The sequence below is a fragment of the Lynx rufus genome, unplaced genomic scaffold (genome assembly GCF_022079265.1).
Source record: "Lynx rufus isolate CCGP_SWC_20201006 ecotype Redwood Valley unplaced genomic scaffold, mLynRuf1.p SCAF_5, whole genome shotgun sequence".
NCBI classification, from domain to species: Eukaryota; Metazoa; Chordata; class Mammalia; order Carnivora; family Felidae; genus Lynx; species Lynx rufus.
Genome location: NW_025814867.1, coordinates 35,618,412 through 35,641,205, shown reverse-complemented (window position 1 = coordinate 35,641,205; position 22,794 = coordinate 35,618,412). Strand labels below are relative to the sequence as shown.

The 22,794-nt window shown below is 41.6% G+C and overlaps 1 protein-coding gene across 1 annotated transcript in view; it reads right to left on the bottom strand.

Annotated features, from left to right (window-relative positions):
• CLSTN2 (calsyntenin 2) overlaps positions 1 to 22,014 on the bottom strand; it is a 397,891-nt gene extending 375,877 nt beyond the window's left edge. The window contains exons 1-2 of the mRNA XM_047100142.1: positions 21,843 to 22,014; positions 2,692 to 2,814 (exon numbers count right to left, since the gene is read on the bottom strand). Of these exons, the coding sequence (XP_046956098.1) occupies positions 2,692 to 2,814; positions 21,843 to 22,014 (295 nt within the window). The remainder of the gene's footprint in view (positions 1 to 2,691; positions 2,815 to 21,842) is intronic.
• Positions 22,015 to 22,794: the final 780 nt, after the last annotated feature.

Below are 22,794 nucleotides of genomic sequence, written 5' to 3'. Positions count from 1 at the left end.
TTTCTAAATTTTTTTTTCAAAGAGGGAAATCACAAAAGAAATGAGACAGAGCAAAAATGTTATGGATGGAACCATCTCCCAGCAAGCTTATGGCTCACCTCACAGGCTAAATTGGAAATAAAGACCAGTGGGAAAGGGGTGGAAAACTGACAATGCACAAACAGTTGATAAGGGGGGACTAAAAGCTACAGTTGACTTCAAGAACTGATGGAGCTGGCAGATATGAATTTTTCAATTTTATGAGAATGATAGAGATCTGAAATAAATCTTCAGTATTTTCTTTTTAAGATAAATGTTTTAAAATAAACGTCTGCAGCATGGATGGATGGTGAGTGCCTGTGTCCTGTCTTAGAGCTGATCATAAATAACACTGAGAAAAATAGCTTTGACCATTCCAAAAAGCACCTTTATTTTTTACTCTGAAGAGCTTGGAAGATTATATTTTGATGCATTAAGCTAGATTTTTTTTATGCAGCTGCAAATATCAAGGAGCAGAGAAATTTTCTTCAGATGGGAATAACTACTCAGGGCTTGGCTTAGAAGCAAATCTTAGTTTCAAGATGTGCCTGAAAACCAGTGGGCATATCAGATGGTCAGAATACAAATTCAAGTTTGACGGATTTATGGTTTATGAAACACTTTGGTGAATCTTCAGGTGAAGTTATTAATTGTCCTGCAGTCCCATAAACCAAGCAAGAGAAGTAATCTTTTGTAAATCCAAACTTCCAAATATCAGATTTGCTTAAACTGTGCCCCCCTCCCCCATTTTGGTCTGTACCTTAAAGAGCTTATAACTTTATGGTAGAACAGTTTATTCAACAACTTCAGTTTCCTAGTTCACTATTAGAGGAGAACAGGGCTTCATTGAGGGTAGACATAATAAAGAATCAGACACATCCCTCATCTTTTAAAATGTTAGACGCACTACACTAAAGTAACTTACTTTTACTTTCTGCTTCATGTATCACTGGTTTTTTCTGTCATGTTTCAAAGAAGAGTCACACACTTGAAAGGAAAGGCGAATGAGAGGACCTGCTTGGTGGAAAGACCTATGCACACAGGCTGCAGAGAAGGGGCTGAGGGAAGCCAGGAGCACTTGCTCAGCCTAGAGAGGGAAGCCATGACTCAGCTTTGCATTTCCTATCTGGTTCATCAAGATAAACCAGAATCCTGCCTTCTTACACTAAATCTCCCAATTTTTAAATATTGTCTCCATTTTGTTAAGCACACAGTGCATTCCAAACCAAACATTTCCATAACCCAAACATTTTTTGCTAGTGCTTGTTTTAAAATCTCATTTCTAGGAGGTTAAGAATTGCTGATTCACCCCAATATCATCTAATTATATCCAGAAGGGGATGCTTTGGAATAGTCTCAGGCTGGCAAAGAGGGTCTGGGAAAGATAACTCCTCTTTTGTGGAAAAGACAGCATGGGATTCACACTTCCGAGTGGAATTTGGTTGAGCTGGAAACTTTGATGATGGCTGGAAGATGTAAGGAAATATCCCCACTCTAAAACACCATGCAAGTCACAGTTAGGTGCCCTTGGTGGTAATCAGTCTAACATGAAATAAAGATAAAGCTTCTTCTGAGAGTCAAGAGTATCTCCCTGATGCTCTGTAAGAATACTTATGGGTTTATCTTCACATAACGCTGAATTTCCCCCATTGAACCCACCCCCTCACTCCTTACTTTACAATGTTCTGGAATGAAAAAGGGGCCTTCATAGAGCTTATCTCTTAGAAGTGTGAAAGAGCCATTTTTTTCTGCCCAAGTAGCTCATAATGTAGCAGACAAACTGTCAGAAAAAAATAGACTTCATCATGGTGAAAACCTCAGCCTGGCACCCATCTATCATAAAGCAATCTTCTAGAAATCTTGAAAACCTTCGTTAAATTTCCTGTCTTTCTCCTGACAGTGATAAAATGTTAACAATATTACTCATGATGCAGGCATCTTCAGAAATTTTTTGCCCATTCCCTCCTGCCCCTACCATCAGCCATCCCCTTCTCTTTGCCAGAGTCTGTGGAAATGTGAGACATAGCCATATTCTTCACACACTGGTCCAGAGAGCTGGTCCTTACAGGAGGTTAGAGAAGGAAGTAGTCATTATCTTGATGATAATGAGAAGACTCTCTACCACAAGCTGCAGAGGACAAAATGGCACTGTCTTTTGATTCCTCCGCCAAAAGCCACACCCACTGTGAATCTCAAGGGCACAGCCCTCTCCTATCGTTAGCAAATATTTCTTGGTCCTTTTTTTCTTTCCCTCTTCTCTTGCCAAGCTACCAAGCTGCAATTCTTCACCTGTCCATGATATATGGGTAGTGGGGACAATGGGTCACACACTTAATCTGTCGATAGGTCATCTTTCAAGAGGGAAAATTCCCCTATGGACCTTACTAGCCCGGCTTTTCCAACTCCAGAGGCCACTTCAGCAATATACCATCACTCAGAAGAAGAAATAAGGGTCTTGCACTGGAGGCAATACCAAAGGAAAAAACCATAAATCAGAAATCAGAACAACACCAGAAGTCAGAAGAGGCACAGAGCTTTGAAATCACAGACTGATCATGAAGAGATGCACAGAGGGTGACAAGAGCTATAGACAGCCTGAGTCTCAGCTCCATGGAGGCTTCCTGACATGTTTAAAAGAGGGCTAAGTGCAACCATAATAAGCCATCATCTCACCTGCAAAAGGAACTGGTGCATCTTTATCCAGGGCGACAAGTGGTGGGTCCAAAATCACTGTGTCGTTGTTCTCAGTTATGACTCCGTGATATGAGGTCTCGATCCATGGCTTGTGCTTGTTGACTAGAACACAATGGAAACAAAGATTGACTTTTAAGATCACCACTTGAATAGCTCATCCATAATGATATTATTAATAGTGCACATTTGTCCAATCATATGCTCTCATCCAACAACTGCATGAGAGACAAAGAGCACGATGGTCCCATTTTACACCTAAGGAACCTTCAGAGAAGCGAGGTTCAGAGAGAAGTTCAATGAGGCACACAGAAAGTTGGGCAGCAGATTTTTGGGCTCCAAGACCAGGGATCTTTCACTTGACCCAAATCCAACTATTTCTATTCCTGGATGCCCAGTGTAGATAGCTACTGTTTAAAAACTGAAAGCTTTAATTCTCAAATGCTACCATCTATCAATAGATGTTTCAGGATTAATATTCATTATCAATCAATGAACTAGCAGGTCATGGCTGTGTGCTGGAATTTCTGACCTCAACCTAATCATTACAAATTGTTACTGCATTTTATATACATACATATCTGTATATGTACCAACATATGTGTAAAGATACAACAGACATTTGAATGCTTTCTTATCACTTAAAAACTGTGTCTATCTTAATGGTCGAAATTGCCTAAGCAGTTTAAGTTGCTCTTTAGTAATGTTACCAGGTGAATAACATATTATTTAATGGAAAATTAACACATGTCAAATACATGCTACTGGTTGAATTATGGCCCTGAGAAAAAAGAGGTTAGAGTCCTAACCTCCAGTACCTTGGAAAGTGACCTTATGTGGAGAGAGGGTCTTTATATGGGTAATCAAGTTAAAGTGAGGTCCTTTGGGCAGGACTTAATCCAAAATGAATGGTGCCTTATAAAAAGGGGAAATTTGGACACAGAGACAGACATGCATACATGTGAGTGCAATGTGTTCTGTTGCCACCAGCCAAGAAACTACCAGAAGCCAGAAGAGACACTTGGGACAGATCTATCCCTTGTACTTTCAGAGCAAGCCTGGTCCTGCCAACAACTTGATTTCAGACTTCTGGCCTCCAGAACTGTGAGACAGTAAATTTCTGTTGTTCTAAGCCATAAAGTTAGTAGCACTTTCTTAAGGCAGGCCTAGCAAAGGAATATAAGATACTTATGGTCAACAGCCACACATAAAGGGCCGAGAATTTAAATAAGACTTGAGCTAGGGTTGGTGTAATATTCCTGTGTGAATACTCCAAGTCTGTCAATTCCATCTCCTTTTTTGGTTCTGGCCCTGCCATCACCTCTCTGCATGCCTGTAGTGGCCTTCTGACTGATCTTCCAGTAAGAAGTCCTATCCCACTCCAATTCATCCTCTACTATGGCATTAAGAATAATATCCTGAAACATTAATCTGATTCCTCAACTGTGATCTTCTTGGTTTGTCCTTTATTCCCCTACATACACTCACACAATTTTAAGGCAGGGTAGGTGCTTAAGAAGCAAAATAACAGGTTAGAGGGAACCCTAGAATAATCAAAGTTGTCCTGATGCCAATCCTCACACCCTGCTTCACAGTTTGAATGATGCTGTCACATGCGTAACGCTCCCCACAGGGACCTAAGAGGTAGGTGTGATCATTATGAAAATGATGAAGAACTTCTTTCACAAGGTGTGACTTTCCCAGGATGGCCACAGGCTTGAAAACTAACAATTGGGAAGACCAACAATTCTCTCATATGTGGTGAGATCCAAAAACACATACATGTGTACATAAACATATTCATATTATAATACAAAGTCAGGCACATTATAATATATAACACACATTAAAATATATATACATATCATAGTGTATAATTTTCAGTAGTTACTGCAAAGCAAGAGCTTATAAAATTGAAAACAGCTCTGTTGCAGTGGCTCCTGTCCCCTTTCCACCCCATCATGCTTCAAAAGGTCAGCTAAGAGATGCTCTAGGATAGCTAGTAGACTCAACCTGGCCACCATTTTGCTCCTTCTCACTCATTTCACAGCAATCACGAACTAACCAAGAGGCAGTTTAGTGGAGCAGGGACATATGCCTGTTCTTCTCAGGTCTTGGCTCCTGAGAGCTATTTCTGCGGATTGGATCATGCCCAGGTCAGAGAGCGGCTCTGCCCACTATGGGTCTGAATGGGACAGCAGGCTCCTCCGTGCTTACATGCTGGCATTCGAACCAGTTCTTCATTATGGACCCTGGAAGAATTACGGCCACCCAGGGTTGTCCCCGCGCGCCTTTGCTCTTTTATTAGCCATCAACACAAACGCAATGTAAATAATTTGCAGCTGTTGGGAGAAACAATTAATCTTTTTTCCCCTTTAATTAAACCTAGGGGCTATTCATTAGACATGTGGATAGAGGATATGCCATAAGCTCATCCAGTGTTTCAGGTTCACTGTGCCACTTGACTCGATGGCAGACAATGGAATCTAGAGCCAGTTGCTAGATTGCTGGGTTTCAGGCCTGGCTTAGCCACCTCGGGCCACTTCTATGTGAGTCAGTTGGCCACTCAGAGTGTCAACTCCCTGAACTGTAAAATGGGGAAAACGACTCCACTCACAGGGTTGTCATGTTATTCAGACGCCCTGGCCTGGACACACAGCCTCTGACCTTTGATTACTCAGACTTACCACCCTCATCTCACAGAGCCCCTGACCTTTCATTAGTCAGACTGACCACTACTCTCTGAGCAGTGACAGTGTCAGCAGGGAGGGGATTTATAGACCTTACAGTTGAGGTTTCCCATCATGAGTGGGGATGGATTTATTTCCTTTTATCCATAGGCCTGCCGTCCTTTTCTCCTCTCATCACTAGTTGTGTACCTATCACATATTAGGCATTTTACATACATTCATTAATCCTCATCACAACCCCATAATATAAGACTTTATAGCTCATTTTGCAGGTGAGGAACTGAAGCTCAGAGGGGCTTAAATGTTCCCTTTTTGAAAAATAAGAGTGTTAACATCCCTACAGTTTCCATATTTTTCTTCCACCTTCTAACTTCCTTCAAATCTTTCTTGACTTTCTCGTTGTCAAGGTTGACAAACATTTGCATTTTCATGTGTAAGCTAAATTAAATCTTCTTTGCTTTGTCTATAGATCAAATCCTCAGGGCTGCACACCAATAACTTAAATTTGCATGATTTTGACTATGAGGCTTTTGTTCATGGCTGAGCTGAGTGTTATGCAAGGATTGCTTTCCCTTCTTAATGGTTTAACTGTCATTCCACGGATGACGTTCCTTGTACCCAGACCAACTGGACTCTTGACAGTTTCATGCCATCGAATAACTAAATCATACTCTATTTTAACTTGCATCATATTTGAAACCATCCTCCTTTGTATATTCTTTGTTTTATGAACATAAAGGTTATCTTTTTTCATTCTATTGAATTATGAAACACAGGACCTTTTCCCCACATCCCAACCATATTACAGCTTTTTAATCATTCTATCTATTACTCATCATCCCTCATTTGCAAAATGGAGATACTTACTTCATAAGAATGTTGTAAAAATTGTATGAGATCATTTAGGCAAATCTAGTATCTCTGACATGAATAGGCGTTCAAATATTAACTTCCCCTAAGCCCATCTCACACTTCTAAGGAGCTAAAGTGTAGCTTTGCACTCACAGAGATATTTAGCCCAACTCCATTCATTCAACAAATATTTATGGGTCACCTAAAAATATGCAAGAACAGCTTAAGCATGGGGTGGGGGAGGTAAATTGGGGAAGAGTCCCTGAATGAAACACTTGACAAAATTCAGCATCCATTTATAATCAGAACAATCAGTAAATAGGGAATAGAAGAGAACTTCCTCAATCTGATAAAGAACTTTTGTAGAAAACCAAAGCTAACATCATGCTTTATGGTTAAAGAGTAAATGTTCCCCTCCCAAGAGCAGAAAGAATACACAAGGATGTCCACTCTTACCTTGTACTGTACTATGCACATTGTACTGGAGGTTCTAACCCATTCAATAAGACAAGGAAAAAAATAAGATTGGAAATTAAAAAGTAAAATTGTCTTTACTTGCAGAGAACATGATCCTCAATGAAGCAAATTCTATGGAATCTATGAAAATGTTACTAGAACTAATAAGTGAGTTTAGGAAAATCACTGTATAATAAGTAAATACATAAAAAAGCAATTATATTTTTATGTACTAGCAGTAAACTATTGAAAATTTAAATAAAAGAGTTCCCATTTCTCCACATCCTCTCCAGCATCTATAGTGTCCTGATTTGTTCATTTTAGCCACTCTGACTGGCGTGAGGTGGTATCTCAGTGTGGTTTTGATTTGTACTTCCCTGATGTTTATAGCAACACTTTCAACAATAGCCAAATTATGGAAAGAGCCTAAATGCCCATCAACTGATGAATGGATAAAGAAATTGTGGTTTATATACACAATGGACTACTACTTGGCAATGAGAAAGAATGAAATATGCTCTTTGGAGCAACGTGGATGGAACTGGAGAGTTATGCTATGTGAAATAAGTCATACAGAGAAAGACAGAGATACCGTATGTTTTTACTCTTATGTGGATCCTGAGAAACTTAACCGAAGACCATGGCGGAGGGGAAGGAAAAAAGAAGTTAGAGAGGGAGAGAGCCAAACCATAAGAGACTCTTAAAAACTGAGAATAAAGTGAGAGTTTATGGGGGGTGGGAGGGAGGGGAGGGTGAGTGATGGGCATTGAGGAGGGCACTTGTTGGAATGAGCACTGGGTGTAGTATGGAAACCAATTTGACAATAAATTCCATATAAAAGAAAAGAAAAGAAAATTTAAATAAAAAATACTAATATGATAACATCAACAACCAACAGATACTTAGGAATAACTTTCAAAAAATACATGTAGGATCTGCACACACAAGATGCCAAGATATTGCTTAAAGAATTTAAAGAACACCCAGGGGTGCCTGGGTGGCTCAGTCGGTTGAGCGTCCGACTTTGGCTCAGGTCATGATCTCATGGTCCATGAGTTCGAGCCCCTCATCAGGCTCTGTGCTGACAGTTCAGAGCCTGGAGCTTGCTTTGCATTCTGTGTCTCCCTCTCTCTCTGCCCCTCTCCAGTTTGCGCTCTGTCTCTATCAAAAAATGAATAAATGTTAAAAAAAAAATAAAGAATTTAAAGAACACCTGCAGCAGTCTTAATGGAGACAGACAGTGTTCATGGTTCAGTAGACTCAATATAATTAAACATAAATTTTACCCTAATTGATCAATGCACCCCAAATCAAAATAACAGGATTTTTAAGGGATAAGCTAATTCTAAAATTTATATGAAAATTTAAATAACTGATATAGCCAAAACAATTTTGAAAAAGAAGGGCAAAGTTGGAGGACTCACACTACTCGATTTTAAAACTTATTATAAAGTTTCTCTAATCAAGTAGTATGGTATTAACATAAGATAGACCTACAGACCAACATAAAAAAAAATTAAGAGTGCAGAAATAGACATACATGTGGTCAATTAATTTCTGACAAATTTTCTTTCCAAGAAAATTCAGTGAAGAATGGTCTTTCATTTATGCTTCTGGAAAAATTGGATATCCATATTTTAAAAAAAGAAGAACTTCAATTCTACTATACATGATACACAGAAATTATCTCTAAATGGATCATGGTCCTAAATGTAGGACTTAAAATTATGAAACTTTTAAAAGAGAGCATAAAAGAAAAGCTCAGTGTCCTTGGGTTAGGCAAAGATTTATTATAAGGGACAAAAAGAGCACTGAATAAAAATAAAACTGATACATCAAACTTTACAAAAATTATACATTTATATTCTTTACTTTTCAGAAAATATTTTTTTGAAGCCATAGACTGAGGTAATATTTGAGAGACATATCTCACAAAGGACTTGTATCCAAAAACATATAAAGAACTCTTATAACTCAATAATGCGAAAAATAATCTGTAAAAAAAAAAAGGCAAAAATTTGAACACACCTGTCACCTGAGGAGATAAGAACATGAAAGGATGCTCAACATTAGTAGTTATCAAGGATGTGTAAGTTAAAGCCACAATTGGATGTCACCATACCACCACCTGAATGTTTAAAATAAGAGTGACAATACCAAGTTCTAATGAAGATGTGAAACAGTTGAAACTCTCATACACTGCTGGTATGAACGTAAAATAATACAGTTACTTGGGAAAATAGTTTAGCAATTTCTTATAAAATGACTCAGCAATTCCATTCCTAGGATCTACCCAAGAGAAATGAAAACATAAATTATCCAAAAAGACTTATATGCAAATGTTCAGAGAAACTATATTCAGAATAGTGCCAAACTGGAAAATAAAATGGCCATCAACTAGTGAATGGATAAACAAATTGCAGTGTATCTATATAATGGACTCAGCAGTAAAAAGAAATCAACTACTGATCCATACAAGAAAGTGACTGAATATCCAAAGCACTTCTCTGGTGAAATGAAGCGAAAGAAGCCAGACACAAAAGACTACATGCTATTTGATGCCATTCATATGACATTCTAGAAAATGCCAAAATATAAGGACAGATTATGGGTCAGCAGTTGCCAGGGTCTGGGGATGGGGTAGGGTTTGCTTGTACAGGGGACACAAGGGAAGTTCTAAATGATGGTACTGTTCTGTAGCTTGATTGTTGTGGTGGTTATATTTCTGCATGCCTTTGGCAAAATTTAGCAATCTGCACATTTTAAAAGGTTAGATTTTATTATATGTATATTATACGTGTAATTTATAATGTGGTGTTAAATATGTGGTAAGAACAAACTTCTTACCATCAAGGGACCCTCAGACTGGAGAGAGACCTATGATAACCAGTATGGTAAGAGATAGAGAAGCAAAGGAAAAGCAGAGTGCTATAGAAAAAGAGAGGAGAAGCACTAATCCAGCCATGGTAATCCAGAATTACTTCCTAAAGACAGTAGAATCAAAGTCATAAGTAGTAGGAATTAAGCAGGGATAAAGGATGTGCGAGTCGCAGGCAGAGAAACCTGCCTGGGCAAAGACCAATGGTAAAAGCACCTGGTGCACCATAGGGGAACTGTAAATAGTTAGGTTTAGCTGAGAACAAAGTCTGAGGGGCAAGTCCAGCCAAGAGTCTGGACTGAAAGATAGTATCTACATCACTCGGGGTTTATTGGCATGTACAGATTCTTCCAGAAGCCACTTCCAAATGCTGCGTTCATGGGATACCAGAGAATCATCTTCTTTCCAGAAAGAAGCAATAGCTATTGATGCTTGTGCCTTGGCTGTTGTTCTTTATGCAATCTGTTCCCTCCCCTGACAACAGTTTTGCTTTTTTGTTCCAATAGACTGAGGCCAGTCAGCTCACACTTTACTCCCTTTGAATGTAACTTCAGAGGAACTGACTTTTTATCAGTTCTTCATAAGATAACATCCCTGTTTGCAACACAACTCTTTCTGAGGCTGAACTCTGTCATATCATGCCCCCTTAGGACTGCTTCTTGCCTCTGTCTTGCCTCTTTCCCATGCTGTTTCAGCATCTGGAAAAATGCCTGTGTCTTTGCACTCATACAGAGGAAACACCAGTGTGATATTTCTGCTCCATTTACAGAGAAATTAGGTCTTGCCACCCAATGCGTCTTTAACTAGAGTGCAGATGCATTCTCAGGAGCACTCCTTGCCTCCCTCTCCTTGCTTCCACCTCTGAAAAAGTGCATTAACACTCAATCTAAGCAGCAGGACCAAGAAGCTGTTGATTTATCCTTTGGATCTTTCTATTCTCATCGTAAAGTTGACCCTCAGAACTCCAATGCTTCCCTCTGTTAGTAAAATACAAACACTATACTGATTACAAAGTGCTCTAGAGAAGTTAACTTATATCCCAGGTCATTCTTGTAGTTAGGCTGGTCTTTTGCCTGTGATGTGCAACTTCCCCTTTCTGACTAGGTGCCCTGGTAGAGGTGTTTAGAAAGAGTGGATATCCATCCCAATGGGAAATCAATGAGTGGGGTAGGCTGGGCCAACTGGTTGGACCTTTCAACTTTTATTTAGGAGGCAGGCCCAGAACCTATAATTTATTTGGTATTAGACACTTGAGATAAAAGTTCATGTGGAGTTGGGGCTTGTATTCATGTAATGATCACTCAAAGTTTAGGGGGAGCTGAGAAGCCATTAAAATGAGAGAAAGCTACCAGGAGACAGGATTTGGGAGCCAAGAAGCAGAGGGAAGAGAAGCACCCCAAGCAGCTGTAGGAAGTACAGAGTTTGGCAGCCCACTCTGGTTTTCCAGTAGATGTCCTGTTCAGCCTGCTGTGGAGTGGTTGAGGTTGCCAACTGGACTCATTGGCTTGCTGTGGGGGGTCTGAAGTTGTCAAATGAAACCTTTCAATTTTTCTGCCAAGGCACCAATTTTTTTTTTTTTTTTGTATTTGTAATAGTTTGAGCCGGGTATCTATTGTTATAATAAAATGATTCCTAATTATAATAATTGTAATAGCATTTTAAAAAGTGTTTTTATTCCTAATTCCAAAGTGTAGGTAGGACAGGGCCCCTGTCCAAGTGAGAGGTCAGCCTGCCTACAGGCAAATCAGATGCTACACTTGCTTGCTTATGATCCATCAGTAGTAATCCTGCCTTCAACTAGCAGATCAGAGGAAGCTCCCCAAAGGTACCAGCTCCCTGATTACCCACATCTTTACCCTCATTGTGCCATCTACTCCTCGCCTCTTTCTTTCTCCTGACTCCCACTTGTGCATCCTTCCAGATTCACCTCCAGCCCCACCTCCTCCAATTGTCCTCCTCTGCACCCACGTCACCCTGTACCACCCGATCTCATGCTACAAGTCCACTGCATTGCCATTAGCTCTTTCCCTACCCCTCTTTACTTGCCCTCTTCAGGGAACAGTCATGATGATATCCACAGGACCTAACACAGTGCCCAGCACCTTGGTAAATGAGGTGAGCACACCTCTGCTTTGCTGGCACCTCCAATGCCTGAAGCAATTAGCAGCACTGTGCTTCCAATGAGCAGGTATTTCTACATCACCCAAATAGAAAGAGGGTGTGCCTCCCAAATCATAAGGTGACATTTGCCATCACTTAATTAGAGGCAATGAATCTTTCTTGCTAGAGGTACCAATTAGAGAGTTTTAAATACAAATCCCATGTGTGTGACTCATACATGCAAATATTCACAGAAGATGAGAGTTAAATTTCACTGCTTTAATTGGGTTTAAAAAGCATTTGAAAAGAAGATGACTGAGTTGTTAATCTGTAACTGCTTGATAGGTGCTTTCAGTGGGGGTAGCATGTTGCTTTCCTTCCCTTCCTATCTCCTTTCCTTATATCCATCGATCAATCCACTTACATACCATTCCTATTTTTTCTTCCCTTCTATCTGTCATTTTCCACTCATGAATACTCATTTGTTTGGAGTGTGGGTTCTCTTAAAGTCCTTACTCCAGCCTGGGTACGAACCACATTCCATTATCCCATTGGGTAGTAGCATGTGAGCCAGGAGCAAAGCTAGGGAGAAATGTGCACTGGACGATTGTGTAATCTTACAAAAGTGAGTTTTAGCTGTCTCTGAATAAGCCATCTGGACAAAGCCAACTGCCCAAAGCTTGCCCTAAGACAAAGTTCAAGATTGGGCACAAGGGGTACTGGGCTTCATGTCATAGTTCTGACACCATGTAACCAACAGGATGTCTTAGGCGAGTCTTTCAATCTTTCCAGACCTCTGCTCCCTCTCCTTTATAAAATGTAGGCAATACCAATTCCGCAGGGTTACTGGGAGGAAGACAAACGAGACCCAGGGTCAGAGCTGACTCAGTGACCAGCATGTTGTATGTCCACAGTAAAGTCCCTTTAATCCTGAAGCTCAACACCTACGGGCTGGGGTTAGGACCCACATGGGACCCAGTGTACCCCAGCTCGAAAGTGTTCAAGTTACCCAATAAACCTATTGGTGGCCTAAAGACCTAAGAGAATTCCCAGGGTATGGGGAAATTGGATTAAGTCTGTGAAGAAGACTGAGAGCCACTCAAAAGGATCCTTTGGAACAGGAAGAAGGGCAGGGGGAGGCAGGGATTGTGATTGTGCAATGTTCCCATTCAGCTGCTAGAGCCAACTCATTTTTCCACACAAAATGTCTTACCTTCCGAACAAAATGATTGCTACAGCTTTAATTTCCCAACAGTGTTATTCCTTCAGTATCTCATACTTCACTACTTTTTAAACATCTTTAACCCCCAAAACCAGCCCTTCACTTACTTTGCAGTTTATGCTACTAAATGTTAATTGTCTAAAACTCTTCCTGTAATTACCATTGCTCAACATAATCAGGAATTGCTACTATGTGACCGGCTCTATTGCTGTAATCTCATTAAATCCTTACAACCATCCCTGTGAGAGGAAAGCACAGACTCCATTTCATGGGTGAGGTTATGGAGGTTCTGAGTGCTTAAATCAGTCAAGTCAAGTGCTTAAATGGTCCCTAATGGAGGAACTGAGAGTCCCACCCCAACGGGTTATTCTTCCCCCTGTCCAGAGGTCAATGCAACAGCACATTTATTTCCATCTCCTGTGGGTCCAGCCTTGGATCAAGTGCCCTGTGGGAGCACAAGGGGACAAAATAGCCAAGAATGAAATCGATGGGACAACAATCAGGGTTCTCCAGAGAAACAGAACCAATAGGGGCTAGAAAGAGATAGATAAATACGTGTACATATACATAACACGCGTATGTGTGTATACATTTCTGTATGTGTATATATGCATATATAAAAGGACTAGCTTGCATGATTATGGAGGCTGGCAAATCTGAAATCTATGGGGCAGAGGTCTGCAGGCTGAAAGCTCAGGCAGGAGTTGAGGCTACAGTCTTGACAAAGAATTTCTTCTCTGGGAAAACTCAGTTTTTGCTCTTCAAGCCTTTTGACTGATTGTATGAGGTGCACCCACATTATTGAGGGTAATCTCCTTTACTTAAAACCAATTGATTGTAGATGTTAGCCACATTTCCGAAAAACCTTCATAGCAACACCCAGATTAGTGTTTCATTGAATAACTAGATACTATAACCTAGCCAAATAGACACAGAAAACTAACCATCACACTCACTGAATAATTTTTTAAAATGTTATATTCAAAAATGAGGGAAAGGATTTGAGGTGACAGTGTAAATTCCTTTTAACCTCAGATAGAAACACTATATTTTTGTTTCTCTACTGTCAAACTAATAAATAAAACCTTTGTGGCTTATGATATCAACTTTGTTCCAGAGGATAGGAAATTTTTATTGCAAATTCCATTTCATGCCTTAGATCCCAAGATGTTCAGAACAATGAATGGCAATTATCTGGTTTAGAGTATATTCACTGCAAAATGCCCATCTGCTTCTCACTGCTTCCAAAAGAAAGCACTGGCAGGCCAATCTCACTTCTTATTTATGTGGACTAACTGGCTCCTTTCTGGGAAGTTGTGGGATATCGATAGCAGAGGACAGGGAAAAAGAAAAAAAAGCCTCCCCTCCACCACTACCAAATACATGATCCTAATAAAGCTGCAAGCTAAATACCCTAGGTCACCCTCATGATCAGCCCTGAGTGGCAGGGTTTCAGACAAGGTTGTTCCATTTGCAATTAAATGTCTACAGTATCCCCTGCTCAGCTCAGCTCAGGCACCAGTGACTCAGGGAAGTATTCACTGAGCCTCCCCTTTCCCTCCACCCATGAGGACGCACGCAAGACTGAATTATGTCTTTTTGTGCTCCCGTAGCCCCATCCCTATCCTTAGCACAGTAAGCACTATACCGGGCTGTAAATGTCCTTTGTGTCTTTCCTCTAGCCGATGGTGGGGAGAGATGCTGGGTTTTCCGTGTCTGTATCTCTAACCCTAGTACAGAAGTTCTCAAAGTACAGCCCAGGAACTCTTGGGTGTCCCTAAGACCCTTGAGGGTTCACAAAGTCAAAACTATATTCATAAAAGTACTGAGATACTATTTGATTCCTTTGCTCTCATTCCCTATGGAATTTTCCAGAGGTTATATAACATGATACCACAACAGATTAAATGCAGAAGCAGATAAGAGAATTCAGCTCTCTTCTATTAAGTCAGACAGTTGCAAAACTATAAAACAATAGCACTCTCTTCACTATTTTTTTACTTTGGATAACATAGTTGTTTTTAAGAGAAAGTATTTTTGTCAATATCATATGGGTTTATTATTATTTTAACTGAATCAATAAAATCATATTTTAAATTGTATCAGCTGTAATTAATAATGTAATAAACAGCTACAGGCGTAATCCACAAAAAAAATGAACTCTTTGGGATTTTCAATGATATGAGTGTTAAAGTGTTTTGAGACCAAACGAATTTGCTCTGTGACCTGGCAAAGGACTCACAGCATAATACTCTTTACGTAGGAAGAAAAAGAACAGACGTGAATGGAGAAGACAGAGGAGAGAGAGAACAAGGATATAGAGGAGAGGGAGAGAAAGAAAAGATATCTAAAGTTGTCAAGGCGAGATTCACATAATCAATTCTTAGATTCAACTCAGTTGGAGGAAAGTTGATCAATATAGTGACAAGATCAGTCCTTTCTCTGGTTCTGGATGTGAAAGAAAAGCAACTGGTTGACTGAACTGCTTGCACACCAATTGTTGCTATACCGGGCAGAGAACAGAGCTTCAGATTCTTTTGGAAAAAGCAAGAGAAGCATCTTCTCTTGCTGTATGAACTTGAGCGCATGCTGTCAAGAGAATAATTGTCTGAAATCACAGTCCTTATATCTCTTGCAACCTGGTTGGAGAAGCCGCCATAAAAAGAAACAAACTTCATAAATCATTCCTGCAAAAGGCATCAAAGGTTAAAAGCATCGTGATGAATTTCTGAAATAAATCTGTACTCTGAATTTTCAGAGTGTTTGAGAGGCAACCAGTGTGTCTCAAAAGAGAAATCATGATCTTAGCGATTTTAAAGGGTAACTCCACTGTTAAAGGTGTCAATTTCTCCTAGCGGTAAATAGAACAGGTATTTGCCAACTAGAAGAGTCTCCCAATGCTTACTTAAGGCATCCTTCCCAAAAGAGATGGGTGAGATCCCTGGTCTCCTGGGTGCTGTGGAAGTGGGGGAGCATGGCACATGGTGGGTAGTCAACACATGTGTGTTAAATGCTCAATGAATGAATACGCTCTTTCTGCTTGTGTCGATTGTCTGTATGAAGACCCCATGCACAATGTTGCCTCCCCAAATATAAATTCTCTTAACCAACGTTTCTGGTTTGGACATATTTACTTCTGAATAACGTTTGATCGATCAAGAGAATGCTGGTTTCCACATATACCAACACTACTTCTGGGGATAACTGAACAAGGAAGAAACAAGGAAAAGAAAAACAAAGAGAAAAGATGGACAAGGTCTATAAAGGAAATTGGCAGAAGATAAACAATGGCCTGGAGCAGTGCAGCATGTTATAAGAAGAATTACATGGAATTGAGTAGGTCACAGGAGGAAAAGTAACTCCTATCTTATGGAATCACATTGTCACAGGACATTTGGATGGGAAAGAAGACATGCATATCATCTGCAACAAAATACAAATGCAGTACCAATGAACTGATTTAGGGTTGGGAGAGGCTAAAAGATTCTTAGGAACACAGATGATAAATGGAATTAATTATGCAGAGCTCATTATATTGAATTTAAGATGGGTATCATGCCACTGATAGTGGATTATTTGGTGTCCTGTATATTAGCAAAAATTGAGACATTTATAAAAAGTTACATGTTAATTCTCAACATCATTTTCTCATTTTTTTTTCATAAGGATTGATTGGATTTCTCAACAGCGATGCCTCCTCCCATTGGACATTTATCCAGGAACTCACTCTACTTCACAAAGGACATGAGCAAGCCCTCCCTTGCTGCCCAGAGTCCTGGTCTCTTCTGATGTCAGCAGGACATGTCAGTCCAGGCCCTCAAAAAAATGAAAACAAAATACCAAGATGGGATTAAACATGCAAGGATTTTACAAGGGAAAATACTTGAATGAGGGAAAAGTGGAAAAGGGCCAGAGGAGGCTGGACATGATTTCAGACCTTAATGCAAGCTTAAGTCCCATGCAGGAGAAAAGAGAAGACTGGGTGAAGCAGTCTTATTCTGTCATGAAATCTAAGTGGAACTTGATAAAGCTGAGGCCCTAGGCCATCTTCAACTCAGAGCCAGCAGTCAAACAGATCCCATGTCTCCCAGGAGTAAGTCTGTCCCAGGATCCTCCAGTATCCCCACACTCAGTCATTGGCTGGAAACAGCCTATGGAAGTCATGGCCTCAGAGCCAAGATGTCTCAACACCTAGCAGCTGGGGCCCTCATTGATTGCCCTGTGGCTGGAAGTTTAGGAGACACTTTCTCATGACTGCCAGGCACACAGGGTGCCTGATCGTGCTCTCAGCCCCCACAGAGTGAACTTTAAAAAAAAAATTCTCTCATTTATTTATTCACTTAGTCATTCAATAACTTTATTTATTCATTCAATATATACTTACTTAGAAGCTATGATGTACAGAGCTCTATTCTAGGCATGAACAATGAAACTGAGGAGAAGTATATTCCTAGAAATATCTGGGGTTTGTTGACATAGGTAAAATGTAATTAGGACATCTTGGAACAAGTGGACAGAACCTCTCTTCTCATGTCCATGAGGGGCATGGGTAATCAATCCCACTGAGTCTGGGCATGACCTCAGACTCTTTCCCAACACAATGTTTCTAGCAAACTCTATAAATCAATAAAAGCAAATCTAATCAATAAGATGAAACTCATTTGCCAACTCTCTGCTAGGAGAAGTAATGGATATAATGAATGGGGGAGCTACAGAATGCAAAGAACATTATATATCCAGCCTATGTATCTATGCTGAGAAGGTAGGACAAGACAAAGGTAAATAAGATTGTCTCCAGGAGGGTTGGTATTAAATCTGTTTTAAGAAAAGAGAGAGAAAAAGCATGGATAAGGATATAAAATCAGCTTCTTACTCTTATATCTCAGGCCTAACAATTTTGGAAATTGTTTTTGAGACAGATCATAATCATAGTAGTGAGCCTTCATGCCTCTGTCCCAGAATTTTGGAATCCCTTGACTTACTAGTTATTCCATGACTGTGAGAATCATTGATAATGGGCACTCAGCAAATGCATAATGAATTAGATTGAAGGTATGTTTGCATGGTGGTCATTTAGCTATTATCCCCTAGGGTTTTCCAATGCACAATGCAAAGAGAATTCCTAGGCATATTCAGGGTGCCCTAGACCCAGCCTCTGGCTTTGGAAGAAATCAAAGAATTAAGCTTTTGAATCTGAGTTGCATGCTCTTTTCTTAAAGATGAGTCCCTGACCAGGTATAATTTATCATTCCCATTCAAATGTTCAGGAAACCCTCACCTCTGGCTGCCACTTGGGAACAGGAGGCAACTTCTGATTTCCCACCCAGGCCTGTTCCTCCCCTCAGAAAATGGTACCATTATTGCTATTCAAGCAAAAACCCCAGGAGGCACTTTGATTCCTGCCTTTCACCAACCAACAGTCCTTCTTTGTCCACACTAACCAATCAGCAGGTTCTGCCATTTCTATACCAACATAAGAGAATGTGGGACTTCTCTTCTTCCACCTGCCAATCTCCCATCCCCAGTCAATACCATCTCTTGATTAAATTCACAAAGAACCCTCCAACTTGCCTCCATGCTTTCACCCTTGTCCCCTACAATCCTTTTTCCACAGAGTTTCTAGAGTGATGATTTCAAAATGCAAATCTGATAATAAAGCAGGCCATGGGCATCTCTGCTTAGAGCCTCTCAAGGCTACCCACCACACTTAAGACAAAATTTGAACTTATTCCTATAGTCTAGAAGATCCATTCCTGATTCATCTCCCACCTCTTTTCCTCACCCACTCTGCCCCAGCCACAGTGGTTTCCCCTTTGCTCCTCAGATTTACCAAGCTCGGCCCTAGCTTGAGGTATCTGTACTAGCTGTTCCCTCTGCCTGAACACTTTTCCCACTATGAGATGACTAGTCCCTTCTCATCATTCAGCCCTCAGCTTAGACCTCAAATAAACCCTCCCAGAAGACCTCAAAATATCTTCTCACTGAAGTATCTTCTCACCGCCCAACTCATCCTATCACACCTTGATTCTTTGCATTACAATGATCACACCTGAAATTACCCTTTGTAACTCTTGACTTTTTCATGGTCTATCAGCCCCCTTTGGAATAGAAACCCTGAGAGCAGAGGCTTTATCTGTTTTGTCCATCACTGTTTCTCCACAGCTGAGACAGTGTTTGGCCCATGGAAGGCACCAGTAAATGAACTAGCACCCATCCTAACTATCAGTGGGATCAGAAAAATGTCTTTCTGACACCAGCCCCTTTCTTCTTGTAAATCCCTTCTTTAGCTCAGCTCAGCTCCCTCTGGGAAGCCCCATGTCCACCATGATGTTTCTCTCATCTCCCATGCTGCCATCACTCTCCTCTGTTCCTCCCTCCCTATTGTCCCCAAGGTACCAGTGATGGATCATGCTCAGACACTCTCCATTTCAAGGCTCCCATTTCCTGCAAAGAGAATCTGAGAACTTTCAAGGTCTTTTAGCCTCCAAAGGATGAGGCTCTCCAAGAAGGAATTCAGGGGTGAGGTAATGATTTTGAAATTGGTCTATTTGATTTACCTGTGCCTTGATTTGTTAATCTCACCCCTGCCCCGCCCTGGCCCCTGGCCCCACAAACACACACAGGTACACTCAGGCCCCATAGCTCTTTCCATAGCATCCATGGTCTGAGCTGGTGGAGACCAGTTAGCAGAGCCTACCTCAGCACTGTAAAGGGGAGCTCTCTGTTTACCACTGCTGGGCAGAATGCTGAAGCTCCAAGCCAGAGCTCTTGCCAAATTCCTACCACAGGTAGGTGACTCTAGCCCTAAGGAGTGACACAGTCAAAGGCAGAGCATCCCCATGCTTTTATGTAGGGTGATTTGTTTTTTTAACTGCCTGGCAGCACCCTGTATTCACCGTGCCAATGAGTGCACCTGCTCCTCTACCCCCATGTCTTCATGAAACAGCCTCTGCCTACACAGTCTGAGCAACAGGGACCGGAAATGAAGCTGAGAGGAGCATACAGGGGACAAGGTGCCAGGACCTTTTCTCTCAACAGTGTAAGCTGGAACCTCATCTCCTCTTCTACAGGAGTTTAACAAGCCCCACACCGCGTTCTGGCATGCGATTCTAAAATCCTCACAAAGCAAGCTCTCTGAGACACTACATAAACCAGGCAGGCACCCAAGCTCCACAGCCAATGTGGCTCCAGTCACAGGTAGTTCAGGCCTCCTTTGGGAACATTTGAGCTGAAGTTAGTGCATGTGGGGACAAATCTTGGCTTCAGGGCCTGTCCCCAGGGCTTGTGCAAAACAGGCTCTCCGGAGGTATCTCTCGGATTCATGAAGCATTTATGTCTTGGAGATGTGGATTATGTCCAACTTGACTGAGTAAGGAATGGGAGAAAATGGGATTTACTAAAGCATAAAGGAAGGGAACTAGCTGTAAAGCAAACCTGTGTGAAATGGGGGCTGCTTACTCAAGGGCGTTGAGGGAGAGGGAGGCTTCATCTCACAGAAAGTAACTTGCAAAATGGCTTCCACCCACAAATAAGACCAGGCTAATGGAATGTGAATGCCCACTGCCCATGTACACAGTGTAGTGTACAAGAAACAATTTCACTTAAGAAATATTTACTTAATGAGTAACTATGATAAGTGGGGAGGGGCTAGGCTAGGTGTTGGAGATACAGCACTACGTAATTACACTAGTAATTTGGGTAAATGCTAAAAAAAAAAAAAGTATAAGATGTTATGAGGATATATGTCAGAGGGAAGTGACCTATGTGGGGGTGCTGGGAGGGACCACCATTCAAAAGTTACATAGGTGGGGCGCCTGGGTGGCTCAGTTGGTTAAGCGTCCGACTTCAGCTCAGGTCGTGATCTCGTGGTCTGTGAGTTGGAGTCCTGCATCAGGCTCTGTGCTGACAGCTCAGAGCCTGGAGCCTGTTTCAGATTCTGTGTCTTTCTCTCTCTCTCTGCCCCTCCCCCACTCATGCTCTGTCTCTGTCTCTTAATAATAAATAAACATTAAAAAAAATTTTTTTTAAAGTGACATAGGTAAACTGAGACCTGAAAGCTGAGAGGGATGGAAGGACATTCCAGAAGAGAGAACAGCATGGGAAGAGACTCTGAGAGAGACCCGAGTGTGGTCCACTGGACAAAGAAGTATAGAATTAGTGTGTGTGATGGGGAGACAGGGGATGGCTTCATGCTCGGAGAAGCTCCCAACAACGTGAGAAATTGAGAAGAGGATTCGGAATTCTAACTGTGTAACTGGGGAGCTCAGATACAGTTTTGCAGCAACTTCAGAGGAAGAGGAAGTCAATAATGAACCTACTTTTGCAGGCATTCAAGAGGTGGGGCTGGACCTCAGCCAGGTCTTGCATGATGAGCTAGGTAGGCAAAGAGATGAGGGAAGATCCAAACCTAGATATCCACGTCGACTCCTCCTTCTCCCATCTGTTAATCTGTCCTTTACCTTGTCTACATATCGTCCCTCCTATAAATGTCTCTTGGGTTTCTGCTTTCCATGCCCACTGCCCAGGCCAAGCCCCGCCCCCGTCACTGCCCATGGAAGTGTTTGTGGCAATTGCCTCCAATCATCTCTCATATTGCACCCTCCAAGGCATCCTCGCTGCTGCAGGCAGAGTAGCCTCTAAAACACAATTTGGACCACACCTGTTCCCCTCCTTCCAGCAGCCCCCATCACCCTGGATATAAAGATCACACTCAGCCTGGCACACAGGCTTTTCACTTCATAATTCCACTTGCCTTTGGCCCCCACTTATTGCCTCGTCTCCTCTGACACCTTACGTTTCCTGGGTTTGCCTTGCTCTCTCTCCAGCCCTGACTTACACTTCTCACCCACCATTTTCTAGGGGCTCTTCCTACACGACCTTATTTTATGGGCCAAGAGTATCCCCAAGCCCCTTATTTTCAGCTGCAGCCACTCACAGTCTCTTCTGCACACGCTGATAGGCAAATTCTCCTGAATTTGATCTCCATCTGATCTTCTGAGGCCAAGCTGGTAAATGTTGCCCAAGCACTTATTGAGCATGTGGTGTGTCTCCAGGCCCGTGTCTACCACCAAGAGAGGCACAGGGGCAGACACAGGCCTTGCATTCATCACAATCTTATGTCAGCGACATCACCACCAGGAAGGAGGCCCTTTTTAAGAAGGCGCAGGAGATGCTGTGTAAATAAAACTAGATCGGTATTGTACGCTTGACCCTACCGTTGCCATTCTTTTGTTGTAGTCATTAAAGTTGTCTATGGGTTCAGCCCCTATACTCTATGCTAGGGCTGAATCGTACCATGCTGTCACAAGTTGGATTTCCTAGGAAGCAGACTCTAAGACGGTGTAGTATGTAGGATGTTTCTTTAGGAATGCCCTTGCTATCAACAGCCGTAGAAGAGAAGAGGATGCAGGAAGGGCAGTGGAGGAAGGGAAGCTGTGATGCTCTAGAGTTTGAAAGGCTCTTTCCAAGTTGTCCTGGGTTGGTCTCAGATGGATGAGCCTTTACACCCTTGAATTCATCAGTCCCTGGATGGGGTGCCCTCAGGAAGGGGGTTAACTTTGGGCAACGTGCCCCCCTGCAGCCGCAGCAAGGCTGAAGGAGCTGACAGCTGAAACCTGTTTCTGCCAAGAATTCTCCCAGCAGCTGGGGCAACTGGCACTTTATTGAAGGGGCGTTTAGGTAGCACATTGCAGGGTTGACACACAGCCGCTTTCAAAGTTTCCCTTTGAAAACTTATGAGGACCCAAGATGTAGATATCATCTCCATTTTACAGACGAGAAAATGAGGCATGGAGAGAGTATCATGTGCCCAAAGCTGCACAGCTGGATTTGAACTCAGTTCTGGTTTCACAGCTTCTGCTTGTGTCACTGTTAATGTTCATTCCTTC